This window comes from Lycorma delicatula, chromosome 11 (genome assembly GCF_047948215.1).
Source record: "Lycorma delicatula isolate Av1 chromosome 11, ASM4794821v1, whole genome shotgun sequence".
NCBI classification, from domain to species: Eukaryota; Metazoa; Arthropoda; class Insecta; order Hemiptera; family Fulgoridae; genus Lycorma; species Lycorma delicatula.
Genome location: NC_134465.1, coordinates 23,628,334 through 23,647,087, shown reverse-complemented (window position 1 = coordinate 23,647,087; position 18,754 = coordinate 23,628,334). Strand labels below are relative to the sequence as shown.

The 18,754-nt window shown below is 35.9% G+C and overlaps 1 protein-coding gene across 16 annotated transcripts in view; it reads right to left on the bottom strand.

Annotated features, from left to right (window-relative positions):
* The window catches only part of LOC142332560 (uncharacterized), a 150,005-nt gene that overhangs the window by 2,994 nt on the left and 128,257 nt on the right, over positions 1–18,754 (bottom strand). For 14 of the 16 annotated variants that reach the window (XM_075379025.1, XM_075379033.1, XM_075379027.1 and 11 more), the window contains 6 exons: positions 17,098–17,208; positions 14,275–14,385; positions 11,248–11,358; positions 8,221–8,331; positions 4,307–4,417; positions 2,088–2,186 (listed from right to left, as the gene is read on the bottom strand). In XM_075379025.1, the coding sequence (XP_075235140.1) occupies positions 2,150–2,186; positions 4,307–4,417; positions 8,221–8,331; positions 11,248–11,358; positions 14,275–14,385; positions 17,098–17,208 (592 nt within the window). In that variant the 3' untranslated portion in view covers positions 2,088–2,149. The remainder of the gene's footprint in view (positions 1–2,087; positions 2,187–4,306; positions 4,418–8,220; positions 8,332–11,247; positions 11,359–14,274; positions 14,386–17,097; positions 17,209–18,754) is intronic. The other 2 variants (XM_075379028.1, XM_075379037.1) reach the window with 2 other exon arrangements.

Below are 18,754 nucleotides of genomic sequence, written 5' to 3'. Positions count from 1 at the left end.
GTAGCAGTTTCCAAGTCGAACAATTCTAGTATTGGCATAGAAAGGTTTTTATTTATTAATCCCTAAGCTGTTAGATACGGGGAGTTTTGGTGAAAAATTACCTCACAAGTACTGGTTGTTTGTAATTACGACTGAGAGTGATCCTAGTAGTATGGCCCCCTCCTATGGAAGAGGGAATTACACTTGTGGAAAGTCGGCGGTCTAGTAGGACACCAGGTATCGTCCGTAATGTCCTTTTGGGGGACAGCGGCACAGAGTGCGTCGAGCTGCGATATGGTACTGTCTCCATGATTGGTTATGTCCCCGACTATTACGCGGACCGGAATGAAGGTATATACCCCATGTTAGATGACCTAATATGGTAAAATTATGAGGTGTCGATCTGACGTTCTCTTTTGTATAAAACGTAGATTTCATTGGTACGAGTGTATCCACATTTGAGTTACAACTTGTTCCTTATGTGAGGTATAAGAAGACACAAACAGAGTTTGCAAGTTTACAGTAGGCGCTTGGACTGCGCTTCTGCAGTATCGGTAAATTTTTGAGGGAATCATGTTAGGTTGTATGTGATGATGTCCGATTGAGGCCTACGTGAAGGTAACAAATTTTATTTGTATTATGCTGATGCAAATGTCTGCCTAGAAATTTTCATAAGAGGCATTCTTACCGAGAAATGGCTGATGAATATGAGATATATTCAGCTAACCAGACTATAAACGACTACCGGTATAACATCTCAAGGCTCGGAACGATGGGTGGTGGTATAGGGACGACTAACATCACAAGCTGTGTGTCTTATCATACAAGGTTGGGATGAGCTATATTGATTTAATTGGATATGACATTGAGCCCACTTTAACGATATCTTTTAATGTTCATAGAATTGGGTGCACATCATCGCGAAAATCATCAAAACGCAAATTGCGACTACTCCTCCGACTGTGGAGGATCCAACCGGGAACTGTGGCTAGTCCGGCAACTGTGGACTGTGGCTAGTCCAACCGGGAAGGCAGGTAATGTTGCTGGTGGATCGGCTGTGACGAGAGAGACAGATACGTTGGCGAGGAGTAAGGAGTGTATCTTTCAAATCTTCGTTGACTTCTTCACTGTGTCTCTAACCTGCGTAATTTAGTGCATACTCCACTAAAACGAAGAAGGCAATTGTAGACTATACCTTAGAAATGGATAGTGCTATATAATTGGGTTAAAGGTTTCATTTCATATATTATATAACAATAGAAAATTTAACGGTGGCTACACAAACGCCGGTGATGCCGGAATCGAAAGCGGTTCAGATGGAGAACAGTGGCAACACTTTGCATCCAAGAAATTTCGTATGGACGCAGGCAACCAGTGGACAAAACTGGACATTCACATACTGAACGAAGACAAAGATGATGTGGCTAATTTGTTATGCAAACAAATATTTGACAATATTGAAGGCACCATGGTCACGGCGGATACATTTACCCATTAACGTCGTTGACGCTTTTACCTAACAGGTCGATTTGTTGCGAAGGATAAACAAGAATCTTAGTTACTCAGATATTTTTCGATGTATTCTCCTTGAGTCCGTCATATGGCGAAACAAAAGATCAGACGAAGAACGATGTTTTGATGTTGAGATATAGGGCACAAGGCGGGGAAATTCGGCGTTGTTTACATACGGAAGCGCGTCTTAAATAGTGGACCTGAAAAGCGTCCCGGTAAGGACTACTCAACGGTGCATAATTGTTCGTACTGCAAAGCCCGTAGGCATATACTTGGACCGATGTTAAAGGAAAGGCGCCATAAAGGAATCAGAGTCATCCCTCTTGTGATTAGTTTAGGGTTAAGAAAGCCCCGTGTGGTCTTGTGGACCGCTTAAATATTCCACCATTGATATGGGGGGGGGGGGTAACCCTTTGACGCTGTAAAATAGACCGCTTCCCGGCTGTCTGGTGGCAGTTTGGAGCGATGGCACCCACTGGAGCTATTCTAATGCTTAGATGTATGTCCGATTCCGATATGGAGAAGAGGATAGATGCAATCAAAAAAAAAAAAAAAACTAATCCATAACATACAAAAATAAATGACATATTCCTTACACTGCTTGTTTCACTCCTACATATGGATTAATTCACCTTTTCTTCCTGATTTTCAGGGGAATCTATACGATTGCTATGTCTCGATCAAACGTGGTTTGACTGAAAAAAACAAACAAAACATTTAATTCGTAGATAATTTATTATAAATTTCTAATTAAGTTGAACGAATAAAAATTTTCACGTAACGAATTAATACGAACTTAGAATATCTATTTCTTTAAAATATACAGTATTAACGTGTAATGAAAATAACTATTTAACATTTTATTTCTGCATCATAATAGACAAAATGTTAGCAGTACAGAATAATCAATGGGTTAATGCTGCCGCGTTTTATAACAAATAGAATTTTACATGAATCAATAAACGTCCTATCAGCAATTTCTAAGCCGTTTGCATTAAATGAGATATATTACACATAAATTTTCAAACAATTATAGCAAACTTGAAGCTATTTTTTTTTATATACATTTTATTTTTCGTTAAAGACCAAAATTGTTATTCTTATTTTATTTTTCAAATATACCCTCGTTTGATTGGTCTCTCGATTATTTTTGTTTATTCTACTGATTAAAAATCATTAAAAGATAAATTATTTTAGTTGGTGAATTGCGCTGATGAGGAAATCTTAAGATTATTATCATCGTAAAGATATAAAATCCTTACGTTGCTTGGTTGTATGAAAAGCTCTTTGTTACCTACGGATAATATTGAATCTATAAGGAAAATATTCAGTCTATATAAATTAACGGCGTTCCTCTTAAGTTGTTACATTAGGTATTTAGCAGTGTAATAACATTAACCCAAGACCATCCGTCCAACTACTAAAGTGATGACCTGCAAAACTGGCTACACATCTGCCGATGAAGATACTAATCAAACACAGAAAAGCAACGCAATTATCAAAAAAACATGATTCATGTTTCAACATGATTCAACGTGATTCATGTTTTACACTTAACTCTAGTGAAGAAGAATCGAATAAAAATAAAACTGCAGGGTCTGATTGTCCTCTTACCTTTTATTAAAAAGTAAATTCTTTCAACATGTTGCATTATGATGACCAGTACGGGAGAATTGAGGGTGTTAAAGAAACTAAATTTTTCTGTTTACTAGGTTTTTAAGTGAAAATATTCTGAATTTTGTTGATACTGAATGTAACCGTATCGCTAATCAAAGTTAGAATGTATTCCGTTAATAACCATTATATACTGACCGATACTAATGCCAATGATTTGAGAAAATCTTTTAAAAACGACTTTCGGTATAGCATCTACATTTTTGAATCGGTGGCAGGTGGTATAGCAACCAGTAACATCACAAGTAGTGTGTCACCTACTATAGGGTTGGGATAAGCGATATTGATTTAATTGGAAGTGGCATTTAGCCCCATTTAACGGTAGGTAATGTAATGTTTAAACAATTGGGTGTCCAGCATCAGGAAATCATTAAAAAGAATATTGCGGCTACTGCGTCAGCGGTGGACGATCAGAAAAAGCCAACTGCGGTTGAATCCGTTCATGTTGTTGGTGAGTTGACTGTGACGGGAGAGACGTGTAGTTTGGGGTGGAGTAAAAAATGTATTTATTACAATCGTCATTGACTTCTTCATCGTGTCTGTAATTTGAGTGGTTCAGTGCTTACTCACACTTGGAAATCAATTTCTGTTTCTTAGAAATGTGTGGATTTGAGTTAATAGTTAAAAGGTTTTGTAATATCCTGGAAGAACTACACTCGACAATTGCAATAAAATACTAAAATAATTTATCTTTTAATCATTTTCATTAGAGAACAGGACTTAAACGTTGGGGCTGACAAGCGTCGCGTTAAGGACTACTCAACGATGGATAATTGTTCGTACTGCAATCCACGTAGGCATACGTATGGACCCTTGCTCCAGGAACGGCGCCCCGAAAAGAATCATAGTCTTCCCTCTTGTGATTAATTTATGCTTAAGACATTCCCGTCCAGTCTGTGTGGGAAGCTTATATATTCCACCTTCGATATGGTCTGGAACTCGTTTATCCTCTACAATTGACAGATTCCCGGCTGTCTGATGAATGTTTGAGAGGATAAAATGCACGAGAGCTCTCATAATTCTTGGATGTATGTTCGCTTCTGATATATACAAAGGGAAAAGACCAAATCAAAAAAAAAAAAAAGAAGAAAATACGAAAAATTTATCCATTACAAACAAATATAATTGAAGTATTCCTTACCCTGTTTTATTCAATCCTGTTTTTGATCTAATTGGATATCTGGTCTCGTTCCCATCTTGATTTGCAAGGGAATCTATGCCTGTACGATTATTTGACTCAAACGTGTTTTGACTGAAAAAAGAAAGAAAAAATGTAATTTGTAGATAAATTATTATAAATTTCTAATTAAGTTGAACGAATAAAAATTTTCACGTAACGAATTAATACGAACTTAGAATATCTATTTCTTTAAAATATACAGTATTAACGTGTAATGAAAATAACTATTTAACATTTTATTTCTGCATCATAATAGACATAATGTTAGGAGTACATAACAATCAATGCAATGATGCTGCCACCTTAAATAAGAGATAAAGTGTTATATGCAACAATAAAAGTCTTATCAACTATTTCTAAGAGTGTTGGATGAATGAGATATAGAACACGAAAATTTTCAAACAATTATAGGAAAATTAATGCTATTTTATTTACATTTATTTTAATATTCTCTACTGAACAAAATTGTTATTTTTTTTTTTTTGCAACTATTCTTTAGTTTTAGATTATTTTTGGTTTTCGTTTACTGATTGTTTTAATCATTCGTTAAATGATTAAAACATAAATTATTTTAGTTGGTGAATTGCGCTGAGGCTGAAAATCTTAAGGTTATTATGAACATCAAGATATAAAATCCATACATTGAAATTGCCTTGTATCAAAACATACTTTGTGACCAACACATAATATTGTAAGTGAGAAACAAATATTTAGTCTAGTAAAAAGTAATCCCGTAAATTCCTTTGAATCCGTTTCATTTGGTATTCAGCCGAATGTTACAATTAATAGTCAGAGCACCCGATCAACTGCCAATCTGATGACCTACAAAACTAGCTACCCATCTCCCGATGAATGTACTTCTTGCAACACGGAAAAGCTACGCAATAATCAGGAAAACATGTAAGAGGTTCATGTTATTCTCTTAATTCACGCAAAGAAAAGCGTATGGGGATAAAATGGCAAGGTCTGATTTCTCTATTTCCTTTCATTTAAAAGTAAATTCTTTCAAAATATGCCATTTTGACCACCAGTACAGGAGAACAGAGGCTGTTAAAATAAAGTCTATTTATCTTTTTACCATATTTTGATGGGACGATACTCTGAATTTTTGTCACAATGAATGTAACCGGATCGCTTATCTATGTTTGCACGTATTAGTTTTAATAATCATTATATATACAATATTATATAATTATTAATGAAATTAGAAAATCTCCTAAAGACGACTATCGGTATAGCATCTATATTTTTGAATCGTTGGGAGGTGGTATAGCAACCAGTAACATTACAACAGCGTGTCTTCTTCTATACAGTTGGGGTGAGCGATATTGATTTAATTGGAAGTGTTATTGAGCCCCATTTAACGGTAGGATGTAATGATTATAAGACTGAGTGCTCAGCTTTCGGGAAATCATAGAAAAGAAAGTTGCGATTACTACGTCGGCGGTGGAAAATCAGAAGAAGCATACTGCGGTTGAGAATTCCGTTCATGTTGTTAGTGAGTGGGCTGTGATTGGAGAGACCTGTTAGTTAGCGTGGAGTACAAAATATATTTATTAAAATCGTCATTGACTTCCTCATCGTGTCTGAAATTTGAGTGGTTCAGTGCTTACTCACACTTGGAAATCAATAAATAGTCTTTAGAAATGTATAGTTTGAGTTTATATTTATAAGGTTTTATAACATCCTGGAAGAACTACACTCGACGTTTACCATCCTGCCAGTCGAAAGGAAAGTAAAAATTAAATTTTTTTTTTTTTTTTTCTCGTGTGTGTGTTCTGCTTCTTTTGTTGCAGATGCCAACAGCCACCAGAAAAACAAATGGTTTCTTCACTGCGGCCACGCGGTCCCCCCAACCCCTTCTCAGACACACGCGTGTCTGAAGGTTAATAATTACGTGGAAAGAATAATTACTGTTTACTTCTTTCCAGAAAATCGCCGCCCCAAAACCGCGATCGCGAATAGGTATCACCATCTGTAAGTTAAACTTACAGTAAGATAAAATAACCCAGCAATTGCGACTCCTCCGGAAAAGGGGACACATTGCTCCCTCCTTATAGCTAGTGCCCCGTTGTGGCGTATCCTGCTAGCCTATTAAAGAGTTAGCACCGAAAGGACTTCAGTGGACGGTCTGAAGGGGAATTAGGTCGGGAGGACAGGCTTTATAAGCCTAGCCTTCCGCGGTCGGCCCATGAAATGGGTTCGATAACGCTGGTTTAACAACGGATTGGAATGCAATTAAATCCGTCTTAAATTCACTAAAATAATAATAGACAAAACTTGAAAAATTAGATCCGAGATTAAAAAATAACCCATTTAAAAACAAGCCCGATTAGAAAGATCCAGCAGCAACGGACTCTGTCCAGGTTCTGCGATAAAGTAGGGAGTAATAGACTCCTGCCAACTTTGCATTCCATTCCATCGACGTTTACGAGGACGCCAGTACAATCTTTGAGGTTGGCCACGAAAACGCAGAAGGTGATTGAATATGGGGCCGTTCAGATGGATAACTGTGGCTATACTTAGCGATTATTCCTTCGCATGGTGCATTCAATTATACTAGACAAGAAGGTATATGATGGATATCCTTTTCCAATAATTTCTAATCGATAGCCCTTGCGTGTAATAATAGCTGCTTCATTTCTTGTGAACGACGCCGGTGCCGATAGTCTAGCATAGATGGTGGACCCTGCTCAGATATCGTAATTTTGGACTGATTCATAGATGTTAAAGAGAGGCTGCGGTTGGTACGGATTCGCATGAAGGGTCTGGAAATTTTCGGACATTGTATTTATGGTAGTGTTCGAACCAAGAATCTGGCTTTTGCGGCACTAAAATCGAATCCTATCAGACGATTCTAAATATAGTGATGTAATGTTGGTCTCACACTTTTTGGATTTCAAAACGTTATCGTTTGCAACAAATCCTGAAGCCTGTTATTGAAAGCCTCTGCGAAATTTATGGTCATACGTGCATGAGTTGAATGAATTCTTGAACCAGAGAATATCCACTAAGCTTCTTTTGATGGGACTTCGTGTTTGGAGTCAGCCACAGGCGAAAAAGACTGTGTGCCAACAACCATTTACTGAGTATCAGAACGGTTGTTGCCACACGTTGTTGGCGATTGAGGTGAACATCATGCTCGCGCTCGGATCTCAGTGAGAGGACATTCACATGTTGGTGAAAACACAGATGATGTGGATACTATGTTATGCAAACAAATATTGGTCAATATTGCAGGAAACATGGTCACGGCGGGTACAGTTACCCATTAACGACGTTGACGCATTTACGTAAAAGTTGGATTTGTTGCGAATGATGAACAAGATTCTAAAGGTAATTTTTAACCTTCGATGTATTATCATATACTCCATCTTATGGTAAAACATTATGTGAAACGAAGAACGATGTTACTGATGTTTAGGTATAGGGAACCAAGCGCTGATATTTGGTGATCTTTACATTAGAGACCGGGACCGAATTTTTGGGGCTTATAAGAATCCCGGTAAAGACTACTCAACGATGGATAATTGTTCGTACTGCAATCCACATAGGCTTACGCATGGACCCTTGATCCAGGTATGGCGCCCTGAAAAGAATCATAGAGTACCCTCTTGTGATTAATTTAGGCTTAAGACAGCCCTGTCAAGTTTGTAAGGGCCGCTTAAATATTCCACCATCGAAATGATCGGGAACTGTTTTGCCGCTCTACAATTGACCCCGTCCGGCTGTCTGGTGGAAGTTTGAGGCGTTGGCAGATACTGCAGCTATTTTTATTATTGGAGGTATGTCGGATTCCAATATGGAGAATAGTATAGACCCAATAAAAAAAAAAATTATCCATTACATACAAATTCATATGACTTATTCCTTACCCTGTTTTTTTCACGCCTATTTTTGGATCAATGGGAAAATTATTATAGTTGGCTTCGTGGTTTGCACTGGTATCTTTGCCTGTACTATCATTTGAATCAAACCTGTAGTTACTGAAAAAACAAAGAAAACATTTAATTTTTAGATAAATTATTATAAATTCATAATCAAGTTAAAAGAGTAAACGTTTTCACGTAACGAATTAATACGAACGTAGAATATGTATTTGTTTAAAATATGCAGTGCTAACGTGTAATGAAAATAACTATTTAACATTTTATTTCTGCATCTTAATACACATAATATTAGCAGGACATAATAATCAATACAATAATGCTGCCACCTTTACTAACAGATAAAGTATTATATGCAATAATAAAAGTCCTATCAACTATTTCTAAGAGTTTTAGGTAATTGAGATATATTATACGAAAGTTTTCAAACAATTATAGCAAAATGAAAGCTATTTTATTTACATTTATTTTAATATTCTCTACTGAACAAAATTGTTATTTTTCCATACATTGAAATTCCTTGTATCAAAACATACTTTGTGACCAACACATAATATTGTAAGTGTGAAACAAATATTTAGTCTAGTAAAAAGTAATCCCGTAAATTCCTTTGAATCCATTCCATTTGATATTCAGCCGAGAATTACAATTGATAGTCAGAGCACCCGATCAACTGCCAATCTGATGACCTACAAAACTGGCTACCCATCTCCCGATGAATGTACTTCTTGCAACACAGAAAATCAACGCAATAATCAGGAAAACATGTAAGAGGTTCATGTTATTCTCTTAATTCACGTAAAGAAAAGCGTATGGGGATAAAATGGCAAGGTCTGATTTCTCTATTTCCTTTCATTTAAAAGTAAATTCTTTCAAAATATGCCATTTTGACCACCAGTACAGGAGAACAGAGGCTGTTAAATAAAGTCTATTTATCTTTTTACCATATTTTGATGGGACGATACGCTGAATTTTTGTGACAATGAATGTAACCGTATCGCTTATCTATGTTTGCACGTATTAGTTTTAATAATCATTATATATACAATATTATATAATTGTTAATGAAATTAGAAAAAATCTCCTAAAGACGACTATCGGTATAGCATCTATATTTTTGAATCGTTGGGAGGTGGTATAGCAACCAGTAACATTACAACAGCGTGTCTTCTTCTATACAGTTGGGGTGAGCGATATTGATTTAATTGGATGTGTTATTGAGCCCCATTTAACGGTAGGATGGAATGATTATAAGACTGAGTGCTCAGCTTTCGGGAAATCATAGAAAAGAAAGTTGCGATTACTACGTCGGCGGTGGACAATCAGAAGAAGCATACTGCAGTTGAGAATTCCGTTCATGTTGTTAGTGAGTGGGCTGTGATTGGAGAGACCTGTTAGTTTGCGTGGAGTAAAAAATGTATTTATTACAATCGTCATTGACTTCCTCATCGTGTCTGAAATTTGAGTGGTTACTCACACTTCGAAATCAAAAAATGTTCTTTAGAAATATATAGTTTGAGTTAATATTTAAAAGGTTTTATAACATCCTGGAAGAACTACACTCGACTTTTACGAGGACGCCAGTACAATCTTTGAGGTTGGCCACGAAAACGCAGAAGGTGATTGAATATGGGGCCGTTCAGATGGATAACTGTGGCTATACTTAGCGATTATTCCTTCGCATGGTGCATTCAACTATACTGGACGAGAAGGTATATGATGGATATCCTTTTCCAATAATTTCTAATCGATAGCCCTTGCGTGTAATAATAGCTGCTTCATTTCTTGTGAACGACGCCGGTGCCGATAGTCTAGCATAGATGGTGGACCCTGCTCAGATATCGTAATTTTGGACTGATTCATAGATGTTAAAGAGAGGCTGCGGTTGGTACGGATTCGCATGAAGGGTCTGGAAATTTTCGGGCATTGTATTTATGGTAGTGTTCGAACCAAGAATCTGGCTTTTGCGGCACTAAAATCGAATCCTATCAGACGATTCTAAATATAGTGATGTAATGTTGGTCTCACACTTTTTGGATTTCAAAACGTTATCGTTTGCAACAAATCCTGAAGCCTGTTATTGAAAGCCTCTGCGAAATTTATGGTCATACGTGCATGAGTTGAATGAATTCTTGAACCAGAGAATATCCACTAAGCTTCTTTTGATGGGACTTCGTGTTTGGAGTCAGCCACAGGCGAAAAAGACTGTGTGCCAACAACCATTTACTGAGTATCAGAACGGTTGTTGCCACACGTTGTTGGCGATTGAGGTGAACATCATGCTCGCGCTCGGATGTCAGTGAGAGGACATTCACATGTTGGTGAAAACACAGATGATGTGGATACTATGTTATGCAAACAAATATTGGTCAATATTGCAGGAAACATGGTCACGGCGGGTACAGTTACCCATTAACGACGTTGACGCATTTACGTAAAAGTTGGATTTGTTGCGAATGATGAACAAGATTCTAAAGGTAATTTTTAACCTTCGATGTATTATCATATACTCCATCTTATGGTAAAACATTATGTGAAACGAAGAACGATGTTACTGATGTTTAGGTATAGGGAACCAAGCGCTGATATTTGGTGATCTTTACATTAGAGACCGGGACCGAATTTTTGGGGCTTATAAGAATCCCGGTAAAGACTACTCAACGATGGATAATTGTTCGTACTGCAATCCACATAGGCTTACGCATGGACCCTTGATCCAGGTATGGCGCCCTGAAAAGAATCATAGAGTACCCTCTTGTGATTAATTTAGGCTTAAGACAGCCCTGTCAAGTTTGTAAGGGCCGCTTAAATATTCCACCATCGAAATGATCGGGAACTGTTTTGCCGCTCTACAATTGACCCCGTCCGGCTGTCTGGTGGAAGTTTGAGGCGTTGGCAGATACTGCAGCTATTTTTATTATTGGAGGTATGTCGGATTCCAATATGGAGAATAGTATAGACCCAATAAAAAAAAAATTATCCATTACATACAAATTCATATGACTTATTCCTTACCCTGTTTTTTTCACGCCTATTTTTGGATCAATGGGAAAATTATTATAGTTGGCTTCGTGGTTTGCACTGGTATCTTTGCCTGTACTATCATTTGAATCAAACCTGTAGTTACTGAAAAAACAAAGAAAACATTTAATTTTTAGATAAATTATTATAAATTCATAATCAAGTTAAAAGAGTAAACGTTTTCACGTAACGAATTAATACGAACGTAGAATATGTATTTGTTTAAAATATGCAGTGTTAACGTGTAATGAAAATAACTATTTAACATTTTATTTCTGCATCTTAATACACATAATATTAGCAGGACATAATAATCAATACAATAATGCTGCCACCTTTACTAACAGATAAAGTATTATATGCAATAATAAAAGTCCTATCAACTATTTCTAAGAGTTTTAGGTAATTGAGATATATTATACGAAAGTTTTCAAACAATTATAGCAAAATGAACGTTATTTTATTTACATTTATTTTAATATTCTCTACTGAACAAAATTGTTATTTTTCCATACATTGAAATTCCTTGTATCAAAACATACTTTGTGACCAACACATAATATTGTAAGTGTGAAACAAATATTTAGTCTAGTAAAAAGTAATCCCGTAAATTCCTTTGAATCCATTCCATTTGATATTCAGCCGAGAATTACAATTGATAGTCAGAGCACCCGATCAACTGCCAATCTGATGACCTACAAAACTGGCTACCCATCTCCCGATGAATGTACTTCTTGCAACACAGAAAATCAACGCAATAATCAGGAAAACATGTAAGAGGTTCATGTTATTCTCTTAATTCACGTAAAGAAAAGCGTATGGGGATAAAATGGCAAGGTCTGATTTCTCTATTTCCTTTCATTTAAAAGTAAATTCTTTCAAAATATGCCATTTTGACCACCAGTACAGGAGAACAGAGGCTGTTAAATAAAGTCTATTTATCTTTTTACCATATTTTGATGGGACGATACGCTGAATTTTTGTGACAATGAATGTAACCGTATCGCTTATCTATGTTTGCACGTATTAGTTTTAATAATCATTATATATACAATATTATATAATTGTTAATGAAATTAGAAAAAATCTCCTAAAGACGACTATCGGTATAGCATCTATATTTTTGAATCGTTGGGAGGTGGTATAGCAACCAGTAACATTACAACAGCGTGTCTTCTTCTATACAGTTGGGGTGAGCGATATTGATTTAATTGGATGTGTTATTGAGCCCCATTTAACGGTAGGATGGAATGATTATAAGACTGAGTGCTCAGCTTTCGGGAAATCATAGAAAAGAAAGTTGCGATTACTACGTCGGCGGTGGACAATCAGAAGAAGCATACTGCAGTTGAGAATTCCGTTCATGTTGTTAGTGAGTGGGCTGTGATTGGAGAGACCTGTTAGTTTGCGTGGAGTAAAAAATGTATTTATTACAATCGTCATTGACTTCCTCATCGTGTCTGAAATTTGAGTGGTTACTCACACTTCGAAATCAAAAAATGTTCTTTAGAAATATATAGTTTGAGTTAATATTTAAAAGGTTTTATAACATCCTGGAAGAACTACACTCGACTTTTACGAGGACGCCAGTACAATCTTTGAGGTTGGCCACGAAAACGCAGAAGGTGATTGAATATGGGGCCGTTCAGATGGATAACTGTGGCTATACTTAGCGATTATTCCTTCGCATGGTGCATTCAACTATACTGGACGAGAAGGTATATGATGGATATCCTTTTCCAATAATTTCTAATCGATAGCCCTTGCGTGTAATAATAGCTGCTTCATTTCTTGTGAACGACGCCGGTGCCGATAGTCTAGCATAGATGGTGGACCCTGCTCAGATATCGTAATTTTGGACTGATTCATAGATGTTAAAGAGAGGCTGCGGTTGGTACGGATTCGCATGAAGGGTCTGGAAATTTTCGGGCATTGTATTTATGGTAGTGTTCGAACCAAGAATCTGGCTTTTGCGGCACTAAAATCGAATCCTATCAGACGATTCTAAATATAGTGATGTAATGTTGGTCTCACACTTTTTGGATTTCAAAACGTTATCGTTTGCAACAAATCCTGAAGCCTGTTATTGAAAGCCTCTGCGAAATTTATGGTCATACGTGCATGAGTTGAATGAATTCTTGAACCAGAGAATATCCACTAAGCTTCTTTCGATGGGACTTCGTGTTTGGAGTCAGCCACAGGCGAAAAAGACTGTGTGCCAACAACCATTTACTGAGTATCAGAACGGTTGTTGCCACACGTTGTTGGCGATTGAGGTGAACATCATGCTCGCGCTCGGATGTCAGTGAGAGGACATTCACATGTTGGTGAAAACACAGATGATGTGGATACTATGTTATGCAAACAAATATTGGTCAATATTGCAGGAAACATGGTCACGGCGGGTACAGTTACCCATTAACGACGTTGACGCATTTACCTAAAAGTTGGATTTGTTGCGAATGATGAACAAGTTTCTAAAGGTAATTTTTAACTTTCGATGTATTATCATATACTCTATCTTATGGTAAAACATTATGTGAAACGAAGAACGATGTTACTGATGTTGAGGTATAGGGAACCAAGCGCTGATATTTGGTGATCTTTACATTAGAGAGCGGGACCTAATTTTTGGGGCTTATAAGAATCCCGGTAAAGACCACTCAACGATGGATAATTGTTCGTACTGCAATCCACATAGGCATACGCATGGACCTTTGCTCCAGGTATGGCGCCCTGAAAAGAATCATAGAGTACCCTCTTGTGATTAATTTAGGCTTAAGACAGCCCTGTCAAGTTTGTGTGGGCCGCTTAAATATTCCACCATCGAAATGATCGGGAACTGTTTTGCCGCTCTACAATTGACCCCGTCCGGCTGTCTGGTGGAAGTTTGAGGCGTTGGCAGATACTGCAGCTATTTTTATTATTGGATGTATGTCGGATTCCAATATGGAGAATAGTATAGACCCAATAAAAAAAAAATTATCCATTACATACAAATTCATATGACTTATTCCTTACCCTGTTTTTTTCACGCCTATTTTTGGATCAATGGGAAATGTATTATAGTTGGCTTCGTGGTTTGCACTGGTATCTTTGCCTGTACTATCATTTGAATCAAACCTGTAGTTACTGAAAAAACAAAGAAAACATTTAATTTTTAGATAAATTATTATAAATTCATAATCAAGTTAAAAGAGTAAACGTTTTCACGTAACGAATTAATACGAACGTAGAATATGTATTTGTTTAAAATATGCAGTGTTAACGTGTAATGAAAATAACTATTTAACATTTTATTTCTGCATCTTAATACACATAATATTAGCAGGACATAATAATCAATACAATAATGCTGCCACCTTTACTAACAGATAAAGTATTATATGCAATAATAAAAGTCCTATCAACTATTTCTAAGAGTTTTAGGTAAATGAGATATATTATACGAAAGTTTTCAAACAATTATAGCAAAATGAAAGCTATTTTATTTACATTTATTTTAATATTCTCTACTGAACAAAATTGTTATTTTTCCATACATTGAAATTCCTTGTATCAAAACATACTTTGTGACCAACACATAATATTGTAAGTGTGAAACAAATATTTAGTCTAGTAAAAAGTAATCCCGTAAATTCCTTTGAATCCATTCCATTTGATATTCAGCCGAGAATTACAATTGATAGTCAGAGCACCCGATCAACTGCCAATCTGATGACCTACAAAACTGGCTACCCATCTCCCGATGAATGTACTTCTTGCAACACAGAAAAGCTACGCAATAATCAGGAAAACATGTAAGAGTTTCATGTTATTCTCTTAATTCACGTAAAGAAAAGCGTATGGGGATAAAATGGCAAGGTCTGATTTCTCTATTTCCTTTCATTTAAAAGTTAATTCTTTCAAAATATGCCATTTTGACCACCAGTACAGGAGAACAGAGGCTGTTAAATAAAGTCTATTTATCTTTTTACCATATTTTGATGGGACGATACTCTGAATTTTTGTGACAATGAATGTAACCGTATCGCTTATCTATGTTTGCACGTATTAGTTTTAATAATCATTATATATACAATATTATATAATTATTAATGAAATTAGAAAATCTCCTAAAGACGACTATCGGTATAGCATCTATATTTTTGAATCGTTGGGAGGTGGTATAGCAACCAGTAACATTACAACAGCGTGTCTTCTTCTATACAGTTGGGGTGAGCGATATTGATTTAATTGGAAGTGTTATTGAGCCCTATTTAACGGTAGGATGTAATGATTATAAGACTGAGTGCTCAGCTTTCGGGAAATCATAGAAAAGAAAGTTGCGGTTACTACGTCGGCGGCGGACAATCAGAAGAAGCATACTGCGGTTGAGAATTCCGTTCATGTTGTTAGTGAGTGGGCTGTGATTGGAGAGACCTGTTAGTTAGCGTGGAATAAAAAATGTATTTATTACAATCGTCATTGACTTCTTCATCGTGTCTGTAATTTGAGTGGTTCAGTGCTTACTCACACTTGGAAATCAATTTCTGTTTCTTAGAAATGTGTGGATTTGAGTTAATAGTTAAAAGGTTTTGTAATATCCTGGAAGAACTACACTCGACAATTGCAATAAAATATTAAAATAATTTATCTTTTAATCATTTTCAATCGGTAAACGAAAACTAAAAATAATCTAAAACTAAAGAATAGTTGCAAAAAAAAAATAATAACAATTTTGTTCAGTAGAGTATATTAAAATAAATGTAAATAAAATAGCTTTAATTTTCCTATAATTGTTTGAAAATTTTCGTGTATTATATATCATTTATCCAACACTCTTAGAAATAGTTGATAGGACTTTTATTGTTACCTTTTAAAAGGTTAGCTTTGGTACCAAATCCTAAAGCATGTTATTGAAGGCAGCACAGAAAACTGTGGTTTTACGTCAAAACTTGTCTGAACCGGAGAATATCCACTAAGGTTCTTTTGATGGGACTTCGTTTTGGGGTAATGGGAGTCGAGGCCAGACGAAAAAGAAAATGAGGCTACAACCATTACTGATTATCAGAACGGTTCGATACCCGTTGTTTAAGAATAAGGTGAAATCTGCTGGCGCTGGGAGGTCAGTGAGAGGGCATTCACATAACGGTCAAAACACAGATGATGTGACTACCATGTTATGCAAACTAACACTGGTCAATATTGAAGGCATCACGGTCACGGCGGGTACAATTACCCATTAAAGACCTGGACGCATTTACCTAAGGGTTAGAATTCTTGCGAAGGTTGAAAAAGACTCTTAGTTAGTCAGATATTTTTCGATGTATTCTCATCGACTCCATCTTATGGTGAAACATAATGTCAGAGGAACGATGTTACTGATGTTGAAATATAGGGCACCAAGCGGGAAAATTCGATGTTCTTTACATTAGAGAACAGGACTTAAATGTTGTGGCTGATAAGCGTCGCCTTAAGGACTACTCAACGATGGATAATTGTTCGTACTGCAATCCACGTAGGCATACTTATGGACCCTTGCTCCAGGAACGGCGCCCCGAAAAGAATCATAGTCTTCTCTCTTGTGATTAATTTATGCTTAAGACATTCCCGTCCAGTCTGTGTGGGCAGCTCATATATTCCACCTTCGATATGGTCTGGAACTCGTTTGTCCTCTACAATTGACAGCGTCCCGGCTGTCTGATGAAAGTTTGAGAGGATAAAATGCACGAGAGCTCTCATAATTCTTGGATATATGTTCGCTTGTGATATATACAAAGGGAAAAGACCAAATCAAAAAAAAAAGAAGAAAATACGAAAAATTTATCCATTACAAACAAATATAATTGAATTATTCCTTACCCTGTTTTATTCAATCCTGTTTTTGATCTAATTGGATATCTGGTCTCGTTCCCATCTTGATTTTCAAGGGAATCTATGCCTGTACGATTATTTGACTCAAACGTGTTTTGCCTGAAAAAAGAAAGAAAAAATTTAATTTGTAGATAAATTATTATAAATTTCTAATTAAGTTAAACGAATAAAAATTTTCATCTAACGAATTAATACGAACTTAGAATATCTATTTCTTTAAAATATACAGTATTAACGTGTAATGAAAATAACTATTTAACATTTTATTTCTGCATCTTAATACACATAATATTAGCACGACATAATAATCAATACAATAATGCTGCCACCTTTACTAACAGATAAAGTATTATATGCAATAATAAAAGTCCTGTCAACTACTTCTAAGAGTTTTAGGTAAATGAGATATATTATACGAAAATTTTCAAACAATTATAGCAAAATGGAACCGATTTTATTTACATTTATTTTAATATTCTCTACTGATCAAAATTGTTATTATTTATTTTTTTTTGCAACAATTCCTTAGTTTTAGATTATATTTAGTTTTCGTTTACTGATTAAAAATTATTAAAACATAAATTATTTTATTTGGTGAATTGCGCTGAGGCTGAAAATCTTAAGGTTATTATCAACATCAAGATATAAAATCCATACATTGAAATTGCCTTGTATCAAAATATACTTTGTGACCAACAGATAATACTGTATGTTTGAAACAAATATTTAGTCTAGTAAAAAGTAATCCCGTAAATTCCTTTGAATCCATTTCATTTGGTATTCAGCCGAATGTTACAATTAATAGTCAGAGCAACCGATCAACTGACAATCTGCTGACCTACAAAACTGGCTACCCATCTCCCGATGAGTGTACTTCTTGCAACACAGAATAGCTACGCAATAATCAGGAAAACATGTAAGAGGTTCATGTTATTCTCTTAATTCACGTAAAGAAAAGCGTATGGGGATAAAATGGCAAGGTCTGATTTCTCTATTTCCTTTCATTTTAAAGTAAATTCTTTCAAAATATGCCATTTTGACCACCAGTACAGGAGAACAGAGGCTGTTAAATAAAGTCTATTTATCTTTTTACCATATTTTGATGGGACGATACTCTGAATTTTTGTGACAATGAATGTAACCGGATCGCTTATCTATGTTTGCACGTATTAGTTTTAATAATCATTATATATACAATATTATATAATTATTAATGAAATTAGAAAATCTCCTAAAGACGACTATCGGTATAGCATCTATATTTTTTAATCGTTGGGAGGTGGTATAGCAACCAGTAACATTACAACAGCGTGTCTTCTTCTATACAGTTGGGTGAGCGATATTGATTTAATTGGAAGTGTTATTGAGCCCCATTTAACGGTAGGATGTAATGATTATTAGACTGAGTGCTGAGTTTTCGGGAAATCATAGAAAAGAAAGTTGCGGTTACTACGTCGGCGGTGGACAATCAGAAGAAGCATAATGCGGTTGAGAATTCCGTTCATGTTGTTAGTGAGTGGGCTGTGATTGGAGAGACGTGTTAGTTAGCGTGGAGTAAAAAATTTATTTATTACAATCGTCATTGACTTCTTCATCGTGTCTGTAATTTGAGTGGTTCAGTGCTTACTCACACTTGGAAATCAAT